Raw genomic sequence first — 22,381 nt, 5'->3', positions numbered from 1 at the left:
AAGTAGGAATTACTTAACTCTAGAACAAGCATATGAGTTCTCCGTTTTATGCTTTGGAAAATTGAATTTAGCATATGTTAGACCTTTATTTCAACTCGATATACAAAATCGGATACTAAGTCTAGTATAAATTAAAAGAAAATTTCTATCTTACACAATATAAACTTTAACAACTGGTATTTTATGATACATGTCGAACCAAATATGACATCTCTGGCAATCGAAAGTAACCGTAAGGATAGATAGCTTGCATGTAATACTATCTATCTTTTTTGTCTAACTCGGATAAATTCTGATACGAACAACAATCTCGAGAAAGCAGGAAAATAAAGTCTCTTACAAGTACTACTAGCACTTAACAATACTTTGATACTTGCAACAGTACCTGATTGCTGCAGTAAGAAATGATATTCAGATTTAGGGCCACTATAAGCTATTCGAAGATATTTTCATTATTAATTGAACATATGATGCCTACTGAATCAAAATAGAATTATGCCAAAGTTTTATAAGCCTACTAGAACAATACGTAATCTTATTGATGGTCAATCAGATATATTGAAATATGAAATTATGCGGGCATACAGGAAAAGCATTAGAGGTATACTAATGTATAGAGATGTATAGTATTGTATACGATGTACTACAGCAAATTGATTATAAAAATGTGTCTAATGAGAACATAGAAATCAATTTCGCCATTTGTACATGTGATATATTGCAGTAAAAATGAGCATTTCTGAGCATATAGAGTAGATAATTGCAGAGTATACGCACTGTAGTATAGTAGCTTAAGTTTGAGATTGTTCAATAGTATTACCTCTGCTGTAATACAGTTAACGCTTATATGGATTAGCTATCTGACCATTCCTATCTTGATCCTTCTTGTTGTTATACGTTCGAAATAAATCTTTTTCTAATCCTGAACCATTTAAAATCATATTTTGCCGATATCAATTAAACATGTATAAACAATACAAGCATATCCTGATCTATTTTCAATACTCAGTCAATAGGAGTTAGAGAAAGCAATACATTATTATCACGGCACTGTATAGATTGCAGCTTACTACATAGTCTATCCTATATACGGTACTCATCGGCTAGGGAAATTATCCAGACTTTTAATTCTCTGATATAAATTTTTCTATGGCAGCTATGGATACTGTAGATAAAATTTATCTTTCATTCTTTCTTATCATATACTGCTTATACGTTTCACTTCGAATCCATATCGTTAAAAGAGATGAAAACCTTATTCGTGTCTTCGCATGTTATTCGAGATCATGAGTACCAGAGATTATCAAAATACGACTCGTATATCATTACTTACAGTATCTGAGATTTTATTAATCCTATCAATTTCTTGCAAGATACCTTTAAGTTCGGGGAGTATAAAACGATTCATTCCTAGCTGTATGTTTCTTCTCTTTGTTCATAGGCATAATCAGTACGTAAAAACTTTTCTTGGTATAGCAGTATCTCTCTCATATGAATCAAACAATATCTAGTAAAGCGTAAATTGTTTTCCTGGAGTCGTGGATGTTACATTCGAATAGTGATGCCATTGCACTGTATGCGTCTAGCGAATCTCTCAGATATGAATTAAACGATCTCGGCCTGCTTTCCCTAAAAACTCCCGGCTTTTATATCCTCAATGGTGGATTGTACCGTTGAATGTCTTCAGAATCTATAGTATACCTTCCTAATACTTAAAAGTTCTGAGTACTAACCATAGAGGTTCTAATCTTCGTGTGGCCATCCAGTCATGTTTATGCCAGGGACTACTCAATTTATAACATTACCGTACTCTCACTTTACAAAAACCTTGCTCTTTACCATGGACGACTAGAACCTTATGCTCTTACTTTATAATCTGATCATAAAAGATTATAAAGCAAGAATGAGGACTTTATAAAATGAGAGGAGTCGGTAAAACGCAAATTCTTTACCTGATGTTATGTCCAATAAATTACCCTTCAGATAGTATTGTAATTGCACTATAAATTGCAAACGCGATCGGTACACGAGTAATATACTCCTATCTGTCTGGTATCAATGTCATTGATTACTCTCCTGACAAAGAATAAAGTAAATTGTTCTGCTCTTCTAAGTTGCTACTGTCCACTACTATTTTAGCTTAGGTCTAGAACTACCTTCTAGACTACAATCACACAGACAAACTTCACAACATGGAGCTACTTCTGCTTCATTCCGACTAATATGATCAAGGTTATGTTCTCGTGAAAGCTACAAAATCAATTACTAAGGAGCAACATTCCCAATCACGAGTCAATGACCCAAGTTTAGTCGACCTAACCTATATAGGCAGAAATGTATTCCGACACCAATACTTACAGTAATCTATACTACTATTCAAGGTACATTTGTGCCATGACAATACTGTATATTAAAGCATTTGTCTTCAAACGTTTATTCTTTTCCTGGTGAAATGTATATTCAATTGGGATAGTGTTGTCGTTGTACTATATATTGTAAGTACTATCAGTAATACGAATAGTGCATGTCTCCGAAAAGCATTGAACAATATTTAGTAAAACGTCAATTCTTTGGTGGTATAATGTACATTGGGATAATATTGTATTTGCACGGTCTATTGCAAATGCTATCCGTATAGCGTACCCGCATTAGTGTATCTCTCTGATATCACTTCAACAATGTTTGGTAAAAGACAAATTATGTTGCTGGTATAACGTCTATTTCAAACGTTATCCATTCTATTTTCAACTTTGGACAACCCAATCTGTGATATGAATTCAACAAGTATATGACGATCTATCCTGATCTTTCCATTTGGAACAGATAGAATGCATACTTAGTAAAGAGAAATGAGAGAAATGATACCCTGTATCGATTGCAGTTTCATGGGTTAACCAATAATGTAATTTAGCGTAGTACAGAAAATCCTATGGCAAACTGTGGTACGACTTCGTGTTTTATTATCTTGTACAATGTACATGACTGCCTCTCAGTAAAGTAACATGTGACAGCGATGGAAGTTTCTAAGCCAGAATGAAGCTGGGATGAATTGTGTTGGGATCATTTCTCGTTGGCATAAGCAAAATCGCTTGCAAGAATTGAATGTGGAATAAGAAAGATAACTAATAGAAGGATGGAGTAAATTGATTTCTTGATTTTGTAAGACATCTTGATATCCATTATATACTACTATCTGATTGGCTAGTGATGATGTCATGTGGAGTATTAATGTACTGTACTGTAGTTGTTAACAGCAGCGACCACCGACCCACTGGGTTTCTTGAGCTTTGGCATTGGTAGCAATTTTGCCATGCTATACACAGGCATGAATCATTTGATCATGTCTGTGAAGGGATTATGACTGCATAGTTTATGTAGTCCATGGTAGTGGGCATTTCTAAGCCATATCCATTTTAAATATACCGTGGTTTTGCTTCTCCGTCATGCCATTCCACTAATAAAAGCGTGTTCCGTTGCCTTGACCACCCATGGTCTTGTGCTTTCCCTTACATGTACTTTATAGTAAAGTATCTCTTTTATCCCTGTACACTGCTTACTATTAGACCCTAATGTGCTGTATAGTACAGTAGTATCATAGCGCACCAACTCAATCGCAGTACGGTACTAGAAATACCTCAGCTACGACGTCACTTGCATAGTAGCACGTAGCATCACGTCGCACGTACATTGGGCAAGAAATTGACCGTGACTCTCGTCCAAAGTGACTCTCGTCCAAAGTGACTCTCGTCCAAAGTGACTCTTGTCCAAAGTGACTCTTGTCCAAAGTGACTCCTTCCTTCTTGCCAAATTCGCCATTTCCTCTTTGAAAAAAGTTCCAAAATCAACCATGGGCTCATGCACTAACTGTCTACGAATAACGTTGATCGCCTTCAATACCATTTTTTTGGTAAGTTACTTGCTTAGATGGAAATGATTGCTTTCTCAGTCTCTTCTATGGCAGCATTCCGTAGTGTTTTGAATCGGACTAATGTTATTATTGCAGTGTCTTGTTCGAGGTGATTGTCGCCCAACGTGATAGGATCAAATTTGTATTTTTTCTTTATTTCGCTTTTGGACATGAATTTATTCGTCTACCAAGACTGCTCAGAGAGCGTTTCACATTTTAAAATTATCCAAGTTCCATTTTATGCTAACTCAATCATCTTTGAACAGATGATTGAGTTCATTTGCATACTTCATTGAAAAGGAATTGACTATCAAGGATTGAAAGACCGACCTTATGTATTTAAAGTGTTAGTACCAACTTTCGTTTACAACGCTGTACTTTCATGTTGACTTACCATAACCCAAGAGTAAATCATCATCGCTGTTGATACAAAATCACATCGCTCGATCATTGTCATGTATTTCCTTCATTTTATTTTAATACCTTTTCAAGATGAATTGGACATTGTTGATCGTCTTGCCTTTCTCTTTCTTTCCAAGCTTGAACTTGGACGTACCGCTATTGCAATATACTGTACATAATATTCGGCCTTTGTTACTACAGTATAGGATGATGATGGACATCACCGCCATACATGATCATACAACGAGAGAGGCTGTGAAGAGGGATATTCACAGCATGATAGAAAGGGTTTAGTCACGTAGTGGACTCCATGGAAAGAATTGAGCGCTTGTAATCGATGAATTTCATCGACACAGTAATAATTTCAATATTCCAGCGAGACGAATAGGACGGTCGATATAGGCTCATGTTACAATCTTGGCTATAGTCGTATTTTCACAGTCAGTACGATAGCATGTTGTTAGGATAGTAGATATTCATGATTTGATTAGAACCAAGTTCAAAAAATGAAAAGCCTTGACAACAGGTAAACATCGACTCATTATGCCTGATTGAATTCAGTATGCCATGATACGTGCTATGAACAAGTCTTAATCCAATTTTACGCGTATTTACTAATTTGTAAACTCAATCGGAGATCGAAGAAAGTCTTTACTGTACGGTACTGTCGATACTCCAATTCCATAGGAGACTGTTACGAGTAGAAATGACTTGATTTTTCAATGAAATTGGGCTTTCATGCTTGAAATCTACGAGAGACGTAGACTCACTACTCCTGACGAAAGGCGATGATTCGCATTTAAGTCACTGGAAGTAAAATATCGAGTAGGACAAGCCTGACATAAAACAATACTAATGTCAGTAATGGATCATAGCTTGACTGTGCAAGACTACAGTCGTAGCAGAGAGTAGTCCATGCTATTACTAAGTAAAACCATCACGTTAATGTGCTATACACGATAGTAATAAAAAAAAGTCATTATAATTAATAATTATTAGCATGTTATTGCACAAGAATTCGCTCTTGCTTTATTATTATTTTATTGCATCGATCAACAACAAGGCCTCAATAAGTCGCTTATCCATAATAATTGATATACATTACATGCTATACTTGACTATTACCCAATTGATTGAGTCCTTTATTAAGGTTAATAACCCGACCCCTCCAATGGCTTATGCATCCAAAATTAACTGTGAATAACATGATCACGGATAATAAACATACGTCAATGAAGAATTTTCTCGACGATGAAGATGAACATGTTTCATCTTCGTGTATAATCTTTTAATTTCTAATGCATAGTCCAAATATTTACTGCTTTGAATTACCAACGCTATCATCTTCATACTATGATATTGAGCATAATACAAGTAGAAACCGCATACGTACGTATAAATTATGTTCTACACTTTATTATATCCTAGACTAGTACTCGTATATGAAACTAATCTTTCTTCAATTCTTTTGCTTAATTACTGTACAGTACAGTACCAGTATATTAATGGAATAAATAACATTTACCTTACTATCTAAAATAAGTGATATGATTATGAAAGTTATGCAATATTGAAAAATAATATAATTTTTTAAAATTGATAGCATACGACGTTGATAAAATGCCCGTACTACACATAAATCACTTTTTGACTGTGTTTTTCACTTTGTAAATATTTTATAAATGATTACAGCAAAAAATTAAAAACTTAATTTTCTTTTTACAAATGTTACAGCTTAGTGGTATAGCATTGATTGGGGCATCGGCTTACATCTTCGCTACATCCGCTGATATTACTACCATTGCAACAGATGGAGGAATCTATGTTACCGGAACTGCCTTGGTTATGGCTGCAGGAATTCTAACATTCATTGCTAGCATCTTTGGCTGTATTGGTGCTATGAAAAGGAACTCTTGCATGCTAATTACTGTAAGTTAGATGGTAATCTTATGAATGACCGTTCTTCATTCTCTTGAGTTTGCTTTTGAATTACAATGTTCTAAAATATCCTTTCACTTATTGGACTATTCAATACATTTGCACATTTCCATGTCCAGTATTTCATTTTCTTGTTAATAATCTTTGCCATGGAATTGGGAGGTGGCATCTACGCTGCAACGAATAGTCCTGCGGTAAGTGCGATTCTTACTGTACAGTACAGTGTACACTCATCAATAAATTTGACATGCATCGTTTTCGTGATAACTACTCTTACTACAAGTAGAGCAGTTACCCCTTTCATTTTTACGACAGAATTCCACTATCATCACAGATGATCTTGAAATAAGTTTCTGATATTAAAGTAAAGTGATTCATAGTCCCTTATTGATCTAAAATTAATAAGTATTTGTTTTACTCCCAACTAAAAAATGGGTAACTTATAGATAATAAATGCCATCACGAACAGTTTCCGGTCAGACATTTCCAGTAAATACGGCGTTGGAAATAACGGTCCTTTAACTACTGCTATTAACCATATTCAGCAACAAGTAAGTATTTTATATACTTTATTATTCTATGAAATGCAACTACAGTGGAAAGAAATTTTCCTTAAATGCTAATCATGTTAAAATAAAATAAATCTATCTTCCATTAGTTTAAATGTTGCGGTGCTCAAACATATACCGACTATACTGGCTCTGAATGGGGTAAACAAAGTAACGCAACAATTGCCAACCCAGTTCCGGATTCATGTTGTAGGACCGTTACACTAAACTGTGGCTTAAACAGGACAGACAATACCAACATCTATACTAATGTAAGAAAATAAAATAACCAATACTGTGACTGATTTCATGTAGGAAAGAATTCTTTCTAACCAAACTTTAATAAGTCTTTTTTTGCTTGTAATAATGTAAATTTAATATTTCTAAATTTTCGCCATAATAATCATTAGTCCTGCCGAGTTCAACTTACAAATGCGGTTGCTGAAAATATACGCATCGTCTTAGGAGTTGGCGTTACCATTGGGATCATTCAGGTAAGGAATGAATTTTCCTAACAATAACTTTACTGTTAAATACCATATTTAAAAATTGATTATATTCATGTGTTCGTCGCTGTAACTGTAAAAATTATACTTTGAAAAATCCTGATATGTTTTTAAACCATATTAGGTTTTCGGTATGATTGCAGCTATAATGATGGTTTGCGACATAAAGAAAGAAGGTGAAGTTGTGTAATGCAATATCTTAGGTGCCATTATTCATACCAAAGCAAGTGCAATCTACAAGAAAAGTATAACAATATAAATTAAAATTCCGTGATAAGAGTGCCTGTGATTATTTAAAGCGGCATACAAAACGAAAAAGCTTCTATTATCTACCACTAGTGATACAGATAATCCTAGGTTGATTTGCCGCTTGTTATTAGTAGTTTGATGTTAACGGTAATCATTCTATAAATAAAATGAACTCTGTATACGACAAGGGCGCTCAAAGCTCGACTAAGAGTTATATATTGGTGTAAGGTATAGAGATGTAAACTTTTATCTGTAACAATGCATATTCCCTAGAAGTTGGTAGTCGAATTAAGATAGCTCTAAATGTATTTGAACCTGAACCGAACCAGCGCAAGGAACCTAGAGAACCGAGCCGGATAAACTGACTTTAATCGGTTTGTAAGCGGTTCGAACCGAACCTCTGACTGGTCTAGCTCTAATTATTAAGCTATCAAATAAATAAAAAGCTAATTTGTGTCTGATAAACGATAAATTATTTTCGAGATAGAATCTCCTAAATGATGAAAAAGTTACTCTTGCATTAAAGCATAGAAAAATTAAGCAAGCTATTAATACAAGAATTGAACTAGTGTATTATCAACGTAAGACATCAGCTAAGTATCGTTTGACTGCTCTTGGCTGCTTAAATTGAATTGTTTCAACAGCATTCAGTAATTCAATTTATATGAATAATTTTGCATCAATAGCCTTAAACGATTTTTATTATCAGTATAGAAACCATCATTACATTATGAAATAGCGCATGACCATTTGTAAACAGAAAAGAAAATGAAAAAATACTTAAATCAATTGTAAATGTGCGTTATTGATATACAGTAATCAGAGGTATGTACTGTATCTTTCTTAATAGAAATAATCTCTGATACTGTTTGCTATAGTCACAAATGCTAGCATCATTTTAATACTTTATGGAATAAAGGCATAACATTATTATACGTTACTGTACGTCCATAATTTTGCATACATTTTTATACCAGTATTTACACCATTTACATAGTATTTATCATTGTATTATTTAAAGCGCTTATAAGCTTAATAATCATTTCAGGACTGCAGGGTTTTAGATTGTTCCATCATAGTGATCATAACGCATTATTCTTCCTCCTCCATATATATTTTCCAACAGAGTCTACCGTAGGCAACAAAAATTCAGAATGTTATTAAAGACGATGTAATCATTCTTACTTTACTATTTTATCTAGCCAAAATATAATATCCTACAGTAAATGAGAGAATGACACATGCGGCTCACTAAAAATAAATAAAAGCAAATCAGGCAATGCATAAATGCGTGGGTGTCTAGCAAGTTTACTTCCCTTTATGATATAGTAAAATTAATTTACTACTTTCGTGGCATCAAGATTCAATATGTAGGAAGGTATTATTTATAAATAAATAAAATATTCGTTTCCAAATACTACGGCAATGATCAGGAAATCAAAATCAGATTCAAATCCAATTTTGTACGCAAATTATAAATAAACGGTATACAATATTACTGTACATCTTTGAGCGATGATTTATTACTTTAAAATTTAATTATGGGTATTCCAGTTTTATTACACCTTATTATTTTAAAGCTTATAGAACAAAGTAGAGAGCGATAATTCAGAGCAATTAGAACGGATAATTAAATATAGTAATAAAGCAGATGTAAAAATTGAAAGCTAAAGCTCTCACAATATCCGTTACCATTCGTATTACCCTAGCAAACATATTTAGCTCTAAAAGCGTAAATAACTGCATCAAATCATATCCGGTAAGGTTCTGAAATTATGACATTTTTTTAGTACCTGATTTTCTTCATCATCAAATATCATATGAGATATATTAAATAATCATCCATAATTCAATCGACTGATACATTTAATAACAAATATTTATGTCTAACGCATACGCTATTGCAACAGTTTGATTATCAAATGGTATACGTATAATTATCAGCAGGCTTTAGACGAACTTATTATTTTGCGTTCATTCTAGTACGCGAGTCGATTCTGTAGAACATAATGTGCAAAATAAATTATTATTAAATCTTAAGTTGTAAATCTTATGCATGAAATGCTCATATTTAGATGTGATATAAGGGTAAAGATGTACTTTTAAGATAGATACTATTTAATAAATACTGGATAAAAATCGTCATTAAATAGTGTATAATATGACGTTTAACTTGTTACATGCGAAGTTTCTTTTAAATAAGCACATAAATTAACTATTCCAGATGTCAAATGTATATCTAATGCTATTAATATAACTGTAGTGAAGCCTAGTAAAGTGTATAGATTATTTAATCTTACTCGCTTCTAGTTGATCATTTAATCTAATCATTTTATGTATTAACTAGTATACTTTTCATCCCTCATATCTACTGATCGATGATAAATCAAAGAAGCCCTTGTTCAAAGAGTGAACCTATAATAATGCTACCATTATAAGTTAATCAATTAGATTGATATTTAAAAGAATTTTTCTGGTATCTTAATTTGAGTTATTTTAAGCAGGATTATCATTATCAGTTTAAATAGCGATTTGAATTCAGAATAGTTTTCCATCGCGTCCTCATGACAGAAAATTAATTTAAGATTCAAAAAACAAATTTCAAAGTAAGAGAATAAATCATAAACCTTACTTAATCGTCAGCACGAATTGTTAGTGTTAATTAGTAGGGCCAATTCTATCGTAATTCGATAAGCAAGTTTGTTCACTACCTTTGTCTAGCTGAATAACATAATACAAAATTTATATATAACGTGACGTTAGCCCATGAACAAATTGTCATTCTTATAGATTAAATTATGATATCCATTATCCATTCAAATGTAATTCAAACTAGATTTTAATTACAATAGTAATATCCAATCTTCTAGTAGAAAAATGAATGAAATGGAGGGAGTTTCCATTGGAATGACACATTTAGATACTATATTTAAATAGTGGAATTATCTGATTGGGACACTATGACGTCACATCACGTTACTATGGTGATAATAGTCTAGCTTACGTCAATTCGATGTGTTGATTGAGGCATATCTTAGCAACGAGTTAAAATTAATAAAATAAATCAATCGTTTCAGGTCCTTTCTACATTATAACAGAGGTCCTAAGTTTATTAACAAATTTCAAATACTATTATATATATAGTCTGTTAGCGTTCGAACAAACATAGATTTTCCTTCATTCTTCAACACCGACTGTGTTTATTTCATATTTTCTGCTCTAATCCTTGACGGCTGGACCGTAGCTAAAAATTGAATTGATTCAATATGGCTGACTGTGGTGATCTTGTTCGTATTATTTTAATCGTCCTCAATACCATCTTCTTTGTAAGTTATTGATTTCATTCTTAACTTTCTACCATTAACTTACCTGCTAATGCAATGGACAGCCTGTATTTGTGGAGTTATTTACCGAAAAATAAATGCAAGAAATATCAACAATTCAATTGATCAGTAATCAGCTATAGTAGTTCGCCATGGCGTTTCATGTTTTTAAGATGAAAAGTAAATTCAATATCGTAAAATATGTTCAGGGATAAGCGGATATTATTAATATTATTCTGTCAATTTCTTAGCTAATTAATCTATTCGATACTGTAATGACAAGCCCTAAATTACTCTCACTTTAATATTATTGACATCCCTATAGGCTTGTTTAATTTGTCTTGTTTTCATACCTTATTACACTTGAGAATGATTAATCTAAATTTATTAGAAAAGTAACGAAGTTATAAGCGATACATACGTGTAAAATAAATAATGACTACTGCGGGAATGGCACTACCGTAGAAAAATTTTCATCGTGCCAAAACATATGTATAATCCTTGACTTCTCATGAAGTAAGCTTAGCACATGATTGTTTTTATCACGCATAAGGAAATTGAACATGATAAATATTAGTATCCATTCTACAATTATTTATTACCAGAAATAAATCGGCGAACAAGCCTAATCCAATGATAATTTGAATATTACTTCCTTAAAATTTCATCATCGCAAATAGTTTAAATTTTCAGTATATTATTCTGCTTCAATAAAATGACTGTATATTTATCTTGATCATTTAATGCTTATAGTTATAAAATTTAATCTTACATTTGATATATAATCCAGGGGATGTAACTCAATTAAACTATACGCAGTAACTATACGTAATAGCGCACAGTTTTATTTTAATTATAACAAAGTCAGAACTTCTAATATATATTATGGCACCAAATTTTATGCTCATCATAGTCATATAATTATTTGTACATGGCTCTTCAGAAATGTTTATATCATACCATTGATAAACTTATGTCAAGAGTAAATCAGATATGCCTACTCTAGCGAGTTAATGACTTCATTTATTTCAAGAAATCGTTTATCATGTATCGATCTAACGGTATATACTTCCAATATTTTCAATACTAAGAGAGGCTGCCTTCTTTTTTATTACTTGATCTAAACTAAGTTGACGATGACACTGGCATAAGTAAGCATTAAAATTTATACAGTGAATTAAAACGTTTTAACTTTCTTATTAATTAGAGAACTATATCCAGTATTAGTAATCCACATTAAGTTTTGATGAGATTTGATAAGAAAATCCCATTTGAAGTAATTAAATTTTGCCTTAATATATCATTTTCGGTTAAATTCTCCTTACTGTCTCTAGTATTGAAACTATCAATTACTGCAGTCCGGAATTACTTGATAGGCAATAATTACATTTCTGAACTTTACTGCATCGTTCTATTAGTTACAATTTCATTAAAGACTTATCAAAAATTGCTCCACAGAAAACATTTCGTGTTTTATAACTTAGACAAAAGTGAATCAAATTTAAGGCTAGTCTACAAGTAAACCATCTTTCTCTGTGATGTACAAACTCGCTAATAATAAAATAATTAATAAACTACCGCACATTGAATTAATGTTGGGCATTTATTATTTTTTATCTATAGCTATGCGGTGGTGCAATGATCGGTTTAGCGATCTATGTTTTGGTTGTTTCCGGCACAACTATTACAACCGCTTTGGGAAGTTCTGGATTAATTCTTCCAGGTGTGATTTTACTGATGGTAGCTGGTATTGTAACCTTCATCTGCAGCGGATTTGGATGCTGCGGTGCTAACAAGAGAAAGAGATGGTGTTTAACAAGTGTAAGTCAATTTAAGTTTTGGTCACCATGTTTGATTAGGGTTTATACCTCGAAAAAAAGCTTCATTAGTTATAATTAGATTTGATATTAAAAGTTTCACTTATCTCTTACTGACCTTTTAAATAGTACCTCATCATCCTATTCGTTATCATCGTATTAGAAATTGCTGGCGGAGTTTATGCTTATGTCAATCGTGATTTGGTTAGTAAAGAAGAAAAGATAGCTTTAAAAGAATTTGAATTGGATTTATGCTTTGATTGCATACTGCTGTTTCATTGTGACTAGAAATTCATTTCTTCACTTTTTTAAATTATCAATTTAGATTACCACAAATCTAACATCTAGGCTTAATTCTGATTTGGCAACCTACTACAACACACCAACTACTCAAACAGCCTTTAATACCATTCAATCTGGGGTAAACTATGGACCACATTTTGTCTCATAATCAAATACTAAAATATTTAAATTAAAATTTTCTAATTAATAGTAGCGAAGATTGTATAAGTCATTGAAAATAACTATAAGAGTCTTTGAAAATCAAATACTGCAATGATTGATCGATAGCTTTTAATCCTTAATTTTCAATAATTTATTACTATAGTTTTGATTATTCGTGATATATGTATGAAAGAGTAAGATTAGCTGCTTCATAGATTTACTGCTTTCAAGCCATAATTATAACGATAGTGTTAAATTAGCTATACTTATGTTGTACAATTCATCTATTTGTCTATTACTATAATTGTGATGATATTAGCATTAAATTGATTAAAATGTCCAATTAATCGAACTGTTGATCGCATTTCAGCTGTCCTGTTGTGCTGTCCACAATTATACAGAGTGGAGGGGTACATCATGGTATGGCAACGTTTCCGCAGTGTCGACGGTTACCTACCCTGTCCCTGATTCTTGCTGTCGTTCCAATGTTTCGGACACTGCCAGCTGTGGTTATACTTATTCCACCACCAATAACATCTATACAACAGTTAGTAGACACCACAAGTTGAAAATGTTTTCGTATATCTTATCATAACTATACTAATATCAGAGATCATCAAGAAATTTGCTTTTTAGACATATCGTTCCAGATAGATATTAACTATCTACTTTCCTATCTACAGGGTTGCCTTGCCAAATTGCAAACTCTTGCATCCGATAATGCAAGCATTCTTCTAGGCATTGGTATTGGTGTTGGTGTCGTGCAGGTGTGTTATGTTCTTAAAGTTAATCAACAAGTAAATGTAAAGATAGGAAGAAGTAATTGATCGACTATAGCTACATTACATATTTCAAAATATTTAGTGACTTTTAGTAGAAGCATCATAACGTTCAGTAACAAACATTTTAGGTGTCTTAATTTGACCGATTATGCGACCATTTCTCTAGCTGCATCTATTGGCAATCACATAAATTTTACTTCTTAATATTTCATTTCATAACTCATGGATGAAAATATTTTATACAACTATGATTTATATAATAACTACACTTATTAATATGTCTTCAATTAATCTAGAAATCTATATGTAATTATTTTCAATTATAGATCCTTGGTTTTATCTTCGGGGTAATCTTATGCAATAGCATAAAAAATGATTGATCCAGTATTGAAATCATAATTAAACATAAGTAGAATTATAATTTTGTGTACGCCCCTTGCTACCTTTAGCTTTTATTTAACTAATTCATGCTTTAACCTGTTCATCGTAATCAAAATTATTGTACCCTTATCAATCCGAAAAGTAATACTGTACATGTTATTGTTGAGAAGTTTACAGTATAAAAATTGACTGTAGGAATTTTCCTGTATTAAGTATGACAAATTGTAGCTTTCATAACATGTACAGTATATCTATATTCATCTTGTTATGTGCAATTCAATCAATGTGTAACTACAATTGACTTGTAGTACTAATATTGTTTTAATCATTAAGACGTTTTTAAACAATCAAACATCATTACATGTTTGTATCTTAATTTGAGTGGTAGGCATTTTCTGTAATCTATCATAGCAGTGCTTTATTACCTCTACTGTGCTAGTATTGTTATTAGTTAAAAATAAATAAAAGGTAATCTGGATGAATTTGTACTGAAAGGATGGTTTCTCACCTCGTAATCCTGTCACGAAGAACATAAAAATAATTTCTGTTGAAAGAGCACCATGTACTGTGCTTACACTTAATGGTTGTTCTTCTCACTGCTGACTAATATAAATTTATACATCTATTCATAGCCAATGAGAAGATTTTTAATAGTTTCTCATTATAAGAAAAAATAAATAACTAAATCGTTATAGTGAAATAAAGTGTGACTAACGGTAGGTTATTATAGCATAGCCTACACAGCATACGCGTATACTGAAATATTCTACTTAGTAAACCATTTACGGGAACCATCGCGAACGAGAAAATGCACTGATACCGTATCTATACTAGAAATATAATGTGGAGCAGCTTGAGTTCTTGAGTGTGCTTTATTTTATTTTATTTGATTTTACGTCTAACAAGAATTTAATTTACTTATAAGAAAGTTAAAAACTATACGCAGTTTAAATTTTCTATCATCATAGCAAGCAAAAAAGCACTGAAACTGGACAATCCATGTTCTAATTTATTTTATTCTAATTCTTTTTAGTCTAGCTTTATTTCATTTCAAGATTAAGGTTTGATCGATAAGATTTAAACATAGATACAATTTGTCGGCTCTATAATATACTTGAAATAAAGACTATCAACCCAGCTAAATAGTTATTTTAAAAATTTGATAGATGGATACGATATTATCCGATAGTTCATAGCTAACATATAAAGAATCATACTGCAAGTGAAAATCATTTTTGGACATAAATTTTATCATTATCAATTTACATAATTACTTTAAAGTGATAAAAAAGATTATAATGGAACAATCTATAGCTAATTAAACATTTAAGATTATTATCATGCTGTAGAAGCAAGTATCATTTCTTGGACAAAAAGCTTACCGCATCCAAGATAAGTAATTGCTTTAAAATGTTAACAAGCGGACATTATTTAAAAATCCGCAGCTAATCAAGTATTACGATAATTTTACTAGGAAATAAAAAAGGATGATTACGATCAGATCATACTCTATATCCACTCAGAATTCTAGGAAATTGGTACGATCCGAAGGTTTATAACTAATTAAATGCATATGATGATAGTAGTATAAGCTAAAACCATTGAATAACAGCTTATCAAATCGAGTCATATGGTACTGCATAGTTGCTCTAGAAGTTATTATTCGACTATTTATAGGTAATCTTTATTCTAGAATTAATTTTTCTATCAACATATAAGATAAAAACGACACTTATTGCAATATGGGGGAGGAAAAGCTACGGTATAATGACAAGTTTAACCAGAGACGAAATTTCAACTGAAATGATACTATACATAAAAAATTTCGTTACTTGTAATCATGCTAGATATCGAAATGTAATGATTAATTAATAGAATGTGAATTAACTTTGGAGTTTATAAATCTCCAAATGTTTTCGTCGATGTAATTTAAAACAAAATGACATTATTTTATACGAATACTAAGTTAATTTATACTTAATAAGTAATGCGTATTATCCATGTTCTTTTTCAAACACGAATATTTAGTAGGTTAATCTTTATCTTCTTTTAAGTCGCAATATAAAATCATGGAACAAACCATACCGAAGATCTGTAAAAGAGAACGTTGAAAAGCGAACGAAATATTTACAATCAAGTTGTTATAACAATTTTTCATTAACATTTATAAGAGATAGAATTTATCGATATACGTATTTAGTAGCGTATCAACTCAGAATAACTTTATCTTTACAATACATGTAACTGTATACATATAGCATTAACTATTTTTAAGTTTACGGTGCATTCACTGTAGTAATAGACTTAATTATTTATAACTTGGTTATATTTGGTTATAGGACTAAATTGATGCGTATTGTTCTTACGCTATATTAAAAATCGTATAACAGTGATATGTGCTCGTTAGAATAATAATGTGTACAGTATATTACGACTATAACAAAGACTTCAGCGATATCAGCGAATCTTATCAACTTTATCATAAAGCGATAAATAGCAAGAATAACAATATCTAGAACATTTGAAGTGACTATTTACCTGCAAGGCACCAATACCGACACCAACTCCCAAAATAATGTAGGCATTTTCTGATATTGTATTAGAAACTGATTGAACGCAACCCTATTGATTGGACATTGTGCGATTTTTAAATTCATTTACCCTTACTATTTCCCAAAACTTTTATTCATTTGGTATACGAAAGTTTGTCATACTTACATTCAGGTTTATTCCGGTTAGATTTGCACCACCTCTTTGTACTTCATCTAATCCGCAACCTGGAACGTAAACTTTGCAACAAGAATCAGGTACTGGATAAGCGATAGTTTTACCGGCACCCCAGGTTGATCTTGCCCAATCGGTATAGTTACTGGAGCCACAGCATTTAAACTATATCGCGAAATGAATTTAGAGACTTCATAAAATATTAGGAGGAGGATAAGCGTGTGCACACAATACTTATTATATTAAATTGATGCGATTAAAAGTCATCTAAATATTTTTATTCGGATTTAATTGCAAATATTAATATCACATGATGCATGCAGAATGAATAAAATTTACAAAAATTTGATTTCCTTTGCATAAAGCATATATATATGCAGTATTTATCAATTCCGTTTTAACATTATTAATGCCAACCTTTATATTACTTTTTATATGTGTACAAATTCAAGTAAGCTCTATTCTATCTGGAATCTGGAAATTTCGCACGGCACATGATCTGATGCAATTTAGTGCGATAGTATTTTAGATATGTAAGCTACCTTGCATACAGTATAGTAAAGATCGGAAATGAATTTGTTTACAGTTTCAACCATGAAGAATTTAGATAATCTTAGCTATGTCTACAAATTTGGGCATTTGGCGTGTAATCATATATTTAAGTACGGTCAGTATTTATCCTATTTATGATCTTGTAAATTCACTCATCTTATATTCTTATAGTAGCATTAGTGAAAATGTTCATACAGTTACGGTAGCATGATCTATATCTCTAGATTCTACGATGCCAACATGATTTATAGGAAGTTACTTCAGCTTTTGTTTGCACTTATTTGGTTCAATGAATAAATAATTCGCTAAATCTGGTCCAACTCAAGATCGATTAGTTTTATCTTGGATATTGTAACTTTAGCATACAGTATGTAATTCTTGTAAAACTAGTAAATAATGTGGAATTAACGAAAACAGTCCGTTAGGTAACTTGTAAGCTGTAATTCTTTTAATCATGGATATTTAGGTTTAATAAGTTAAATTTTATGCCGTCCATTAACTTGTATACAGAGCTAATGGTGTACACAAATTATCTTTAGATTGTAAAACTTGTTTACCTGAGTTTGAATTGCATTGAGTCCTCTTTGAATACCCAGATTGTTAGGTGTATATTTATTTTGAATATCGTTAGATAATTTAGTCCTTAATGCATCTATTACCTAGTTGAAATTAATAAATTAAGAGATTATGACTTTGCAATTGGCAGTCTAGTAATTGATAAAGTTTAAGGATTATAATACCTCTTGGCGATGCACAACCGTATAAATTCCGGCAGCTACTTCAAATCCAAATATTAAAAGCAATAGGATAAAAAACTAAAAAGATAATATAATATAATCCATTGTAAATGTTAATAATGGTGGAGATATGCTATTACACTTTGCCTACCAGTGAATTCGACTGTTAGCTTAATTAGGTTCCAATCATAAATCTTAAAAGAATTCATTAAATTAAACTACGGTACTGTCAGTTATGACAGAAGTGTAATTTTGTTATAACATACTCCAAGTAGCATTCCTGGATGCCGATTAAGTGAACCACAAAAGCCTAATATGCCAGCTAGAGTGGTGATAATACCAGCAGTAAGCAAGAGAATAGTTCCGATAGTAACTGCGCTATCCGCAGCAATTGTTGCTATATCCCAGTAGGTAGCGAGGTTATATCCCGCCAAACCGATCACCGCGAAACCGGATAACTGCGAAAGAAATATGCAAAAATAGGGTGTAAATTATTTCCTAAATTTTAATAAATTTAAATTTAAATATAAAATGAAAAGATCAAATTAGACTCATATCCGAAAAGGTTTATACCAGATTAGCTAATTAAATATTAGTAAGACTATTATCTTGATCGTAAGCAGTCTTGGAACAAATAAAATCATTAAAATTACATTCAGGAAGTAAAGATCTACTGCAGATTGAGCAATTGATCTAATGATAGCATGTCAATTATAATCATTCTTTACAAGTCTGAAATACAGTATAATAAATTAAATCCAAGATTTGCCCTTAGCTTAGTTTATTAAATGTAACATTAAATTCTTAATTGTAGGCGTCATTAAAATAAAATAAAGTTATCAAACTAGACTCAAATTGTAGGAGATTTGCAATAGCTAATTTTATTATGTAGTATTAATTCCTTAAACGCAGCCAATCTCAACACAATGAAATTATCTCATTAGACATCAGTAATATTTTAAGATATCCGCTGCAGGCCGCTTAATTAAATTACGTAAAGAATTATGTTACTTGCTGATATTGGTAATAAGAATAAGAAACAAGCTGGAAACCTATTTCAAGTAACTTTCATATTCTACTTATGGCAATATTAACAATATGATTTAATTGAAGAATTTGTAAGAAGGAATAAGTACAAGCATATTAATGATATCAAATAATATTTAATCGGGTATTTACGCGTATACGTATACTGTTGTAAGAGTGTAAAAATAGTATAATATCTTAAGTCATAAATTCGTGCAGTATGATTAGATTTGAATTAAAGTACAGCAACAAAGCTTCGCTAAGTGAATAATAATTTCAGTCCAGTGTTGAAACTTAAAGCTTGAATAACGGAATAGCATAACTTATAACACTAATCAATTAGTTAATCAATTAATCAAGGAAGCGAAATCAAGTTTTATAGCTTTTCCAATCGAGAAGGTAAAAAGTAATAAGAAGATAATTGTATGATTAAACTATATTAATAACATAGGATATTGCAGTTGCTTTTTAATTATTCCTATAATTCGTAAGATCACTATACAATCCACTTTTTTTACTAATTAAGCCACCTTTCACAACTTGGCTGTGACCGTGGTAAAATGTTAATATAGAAGGAAGTTGTGCTAATTCTAACATTTAGCTGATTTAAATAAAAGCAAAATTATAGTATTATTGGCTATTGCGTCATGGGTTGATCCAATTGATTTTTAATAGCAGTTTTATCAATTCTGTATGTTATAAAACTGTCTATCGATTAGAAAAGAATACCCAATATTAAATGATACGCTCATTTTTTTTAAAACTATCGCGAGTAGTGAATCTACTATTAGATTGAGATTGAGTAATTTAGATGCTTTAGAAATGAAAAAATCTAAGTCAGAATAAAGTAATTTTAAGCTATTACAGTCTTTAAAAGTGCCATGAAGCCCTTTCTGATATCAAAGATTTAATTAAAAATATCCAATTACTTTGTAAAAGTCATTTTAAATGCGGCCTTCTACAAGAAATTAGCTGTTTCGTACTGTTTTGCGTTATAGAAAAAGGTTACATCAGCGAAAACCGAACCTGGTTCGCCTTATCCTGTGATAATTGGATAACTTAAAAAGTAAACAAAAAAGTTTTAAGATTCAAAGATTTGTAATTTTTAAGACCAATTTAAAAAAAAATCTCTATGTTGCGAGGAAAAAGCCATATCAGGGAAAACCTAGACCGGTTAGGCCTTATCCCGTAACATTTGAATAACTTAAGAGTAAAGAGAAATGGCTAAAATTCAAAATTTATAATCTTTAACACCAATTTTTGAAAACAAATCTTTAAATAAGATATAGAAATGATAAATGGTGATTAATTTCACAAATTTTATCAGCTATTTACGTATATTACTAGCGGCTTGAAAGAAGATTTCAAGAACCTTATACTATATAATGTACTAACGTACAACATTCAGCAGGAAATGACTGAAGGAAAATCTTTACTTGGTGCTCCTTCGGATGAGTGTAATTTAATCAGTATGATAAAATTGAAAGTTAATCCATAGTGTTAGATACCTGTGATATGCCCAATTATGATTACTTAAAACTGACTATATTGATACCATTAAAGACGAAAGTTTTTATGAATTACATTGTAGTTCCATAGTGAGAACATTATAACTAGTGAGAATAGCTAAACAATAAGATACCAAAGAGTTATGCTAGATTAGATTTCAGATAGATTTTAATTTATGGTATCTCAAGATACTATTAGCTTAGGGTAAGGAATTGAAAACCACGATAATAGTAGCTATGATTTATTGGACCAATAGCACCAAAAATAGCAAATCTAAATGTTAGTAATACAGATATTAATGCTATTTCCGAAATTTGAAATTACTGCAATGGAGATGAATGTGAATGATTGAAGATACTATGAAATACTCATATTCAGAAAAAATCACCATAATCTGTGAATTCAACTACTACAATGTGGCTTAATTTTTAGTGACACGTTATTCTAAGTAAAAAATAACATTATGATAGAAAAAATTCAATTTTAAATGATGATAAACTGGATAGTTTGCTGTACCATCGTAAGCAAACTATGCCATCACGGTGAAAAGTATCTTAAAAGGAAAAGGTCGTTTTATTATAATCTATGATCATGTATCTAAAGTAGGATTTTGTGGCAATTTAGAAGTTTTTAAGCTATCGTTTTAGTATTAACAGAAACATGTAGTAAATCAATTTATGTGGAGGTAGCACTTGATGATAATTTAGAACTTCCAAATCATCTTTTAAACATTAGAAGAAACATATAAATAGGACAGTCTGATCAAGTAGCATCTGATAATTTTATACAATTCTTTTAAATAATAGAAGGAATAGATGAATGAGATGGAGAACATGAAAATTATACTTGACGATCGTTTCAATACTGAAAGAAACGGATAAATAGGATAGGAAATATTAAAGTAGTATACTTGTATGACGATGATTTTAGAACTTAAAAATGATCTTTTGAGAATTTTAGGAACTGATTTGCGTAATACTTTATCATTAAGCGGTATCTAACGATGATTTAGAACTTTTTAATATTCATTTCAAATGTTGAAAGAAATAGATATTTACGATAATCTATGCAGGAGTGTAATTTAACGATGATCTAGAATCTTTAAATAATTATTCCTTTGGATATTAGAAGAAACCGATAAATAGCTTGTGTGATAATAACTTTTAGTGATTTAGAAGTTACGAATAGCTTTTCAATTTTAAAGAAAGGAATAAGTAAGACAATTTACCAACGTTAAAGAAGTATGCGTATTTTACCATGTAATCTATAACTTACCACAAAGATAAAATTGAAGACAATTAATAATATCCTTGATAAATTACCACAACCCATAGTGTCTATAATTTTAACCAGTGAAGAATATAAATGACCTATAGATGACAAGCCTTCAAAGTTAAGTGGAGAAAGAAATAGAGATGATAGGAATTCCTTAAATCTAATGTCAACGGTCAATCTTAACCTAAGCCTGTACTAGCGGCCTAAAGGTAAAGTATCTCCACCTTTCCAACGTATTGCTGGTACTGAATTCTATTTTCT

At 31.3% G+C, this 22,381-nt stretch overlaps 3 protein-coding genes across 3 annotated transcripts; 2 read left to right on the top strand and 1 right to left on the bottom strand.

Moving 5' to 3' along the window:
- Window positions 1–3,754: 3,754 nt before the first annotated feature.
- TRIADDRAFT_63519 (expressed hypothetical protein) lies at window positions 3,755–8,010 on the top strand. The gene is made up of 7 exons (XM_002108763.1): window positions 3,755–3,907; window positions 6,044–6,238; window positions 6,367–6,441; window positions 6,694–6,798; window positions 6,906–7,067; window positions 7,206–7,289; window positions 7,426–8,010. The coding sequence occupies exons 1-7, from the start codon at window positions 3,848–3,850 to the stop codon at window positions 7,489–7,491; spliced, it is 747 nt and encodes a 248-aa protein (XP_002108799.1). The 5' UTR covers window positions 3,755–3,847; the 3' UTR covers window positions 7,492–8,010.
- Window positions 8,011–10,810: 2,800 nt separating this feature from the next.
- TRIADDRAFT_63518 (expressed hypothetical protein) lies at window positions 10,811–14,782 on the top strand. Its single transcript, XM_002108762.1, has 7 exons — window positions 10,811–10,876; window positions 12,497–12,694; window positions 12,820–12,894; window positions 13,016–13,111; window positions 13,505–13,681; window positions 13,818–13,901; window positions 14,243–14,782. The coding sequence occupies exons 1-7, from the start codon at window positions 10,817–10,819 to the stop codon at window positions 14,294–14,296; spliced, it is 744 nt and encodes a 247-aa protein (XP_002108798.1). The 5' UTR covers window positions 10,811–10,816; the 3' UTR covers window positions 14,297–14,782.
- Window positions 14,783–16,329: 1,547 nt separating this feature from the next.
- On the bottom strand, window positions 16,330–22,177 carry TRIADDRAFT_63517 (uncharacterized protein; the record flags this gene model as incomplete). Its single annotated transcript, XM_002108023.1, has 7 exons — window positions 16,330–16,389; window positions 16,836–16,919; window positions 17,016–17,186; window positions 18,131–18,232; window positions 18,314–18,388; window positions 18,577–18,768; window positions 22,121–22,177. 7 exons carry the CDS (start codon window positions 22,175–22,177, stop codon window positions 16,330–16,332), a joined length of 741 nt encoding a protein of 246 aa, XP_002108059.1.
- Between the last annotated feature and the right edge of the window lie 204 nt (window positions 22,178–22,381).

The sequence above is a fragment of the Trichoplax adhaerens genome, genomic scaffold, assembly GCF_000150275.1.
Source record: "Trichoplax adhaerens TRIADscaffold_1 genomic scaffold, whole genome shotgun sequence".
NCBI lineage: Eukaryota > Metazoa > Placozoa > Uniplacotomia > Trichoplacea > Trichoplacidae > Trichoplax > Trichoplax adhaerens.
Note: the sequence above shows the minus strand (reverse complement) of the source record. Positions and strands in the feature narration are given on the sequence as shown.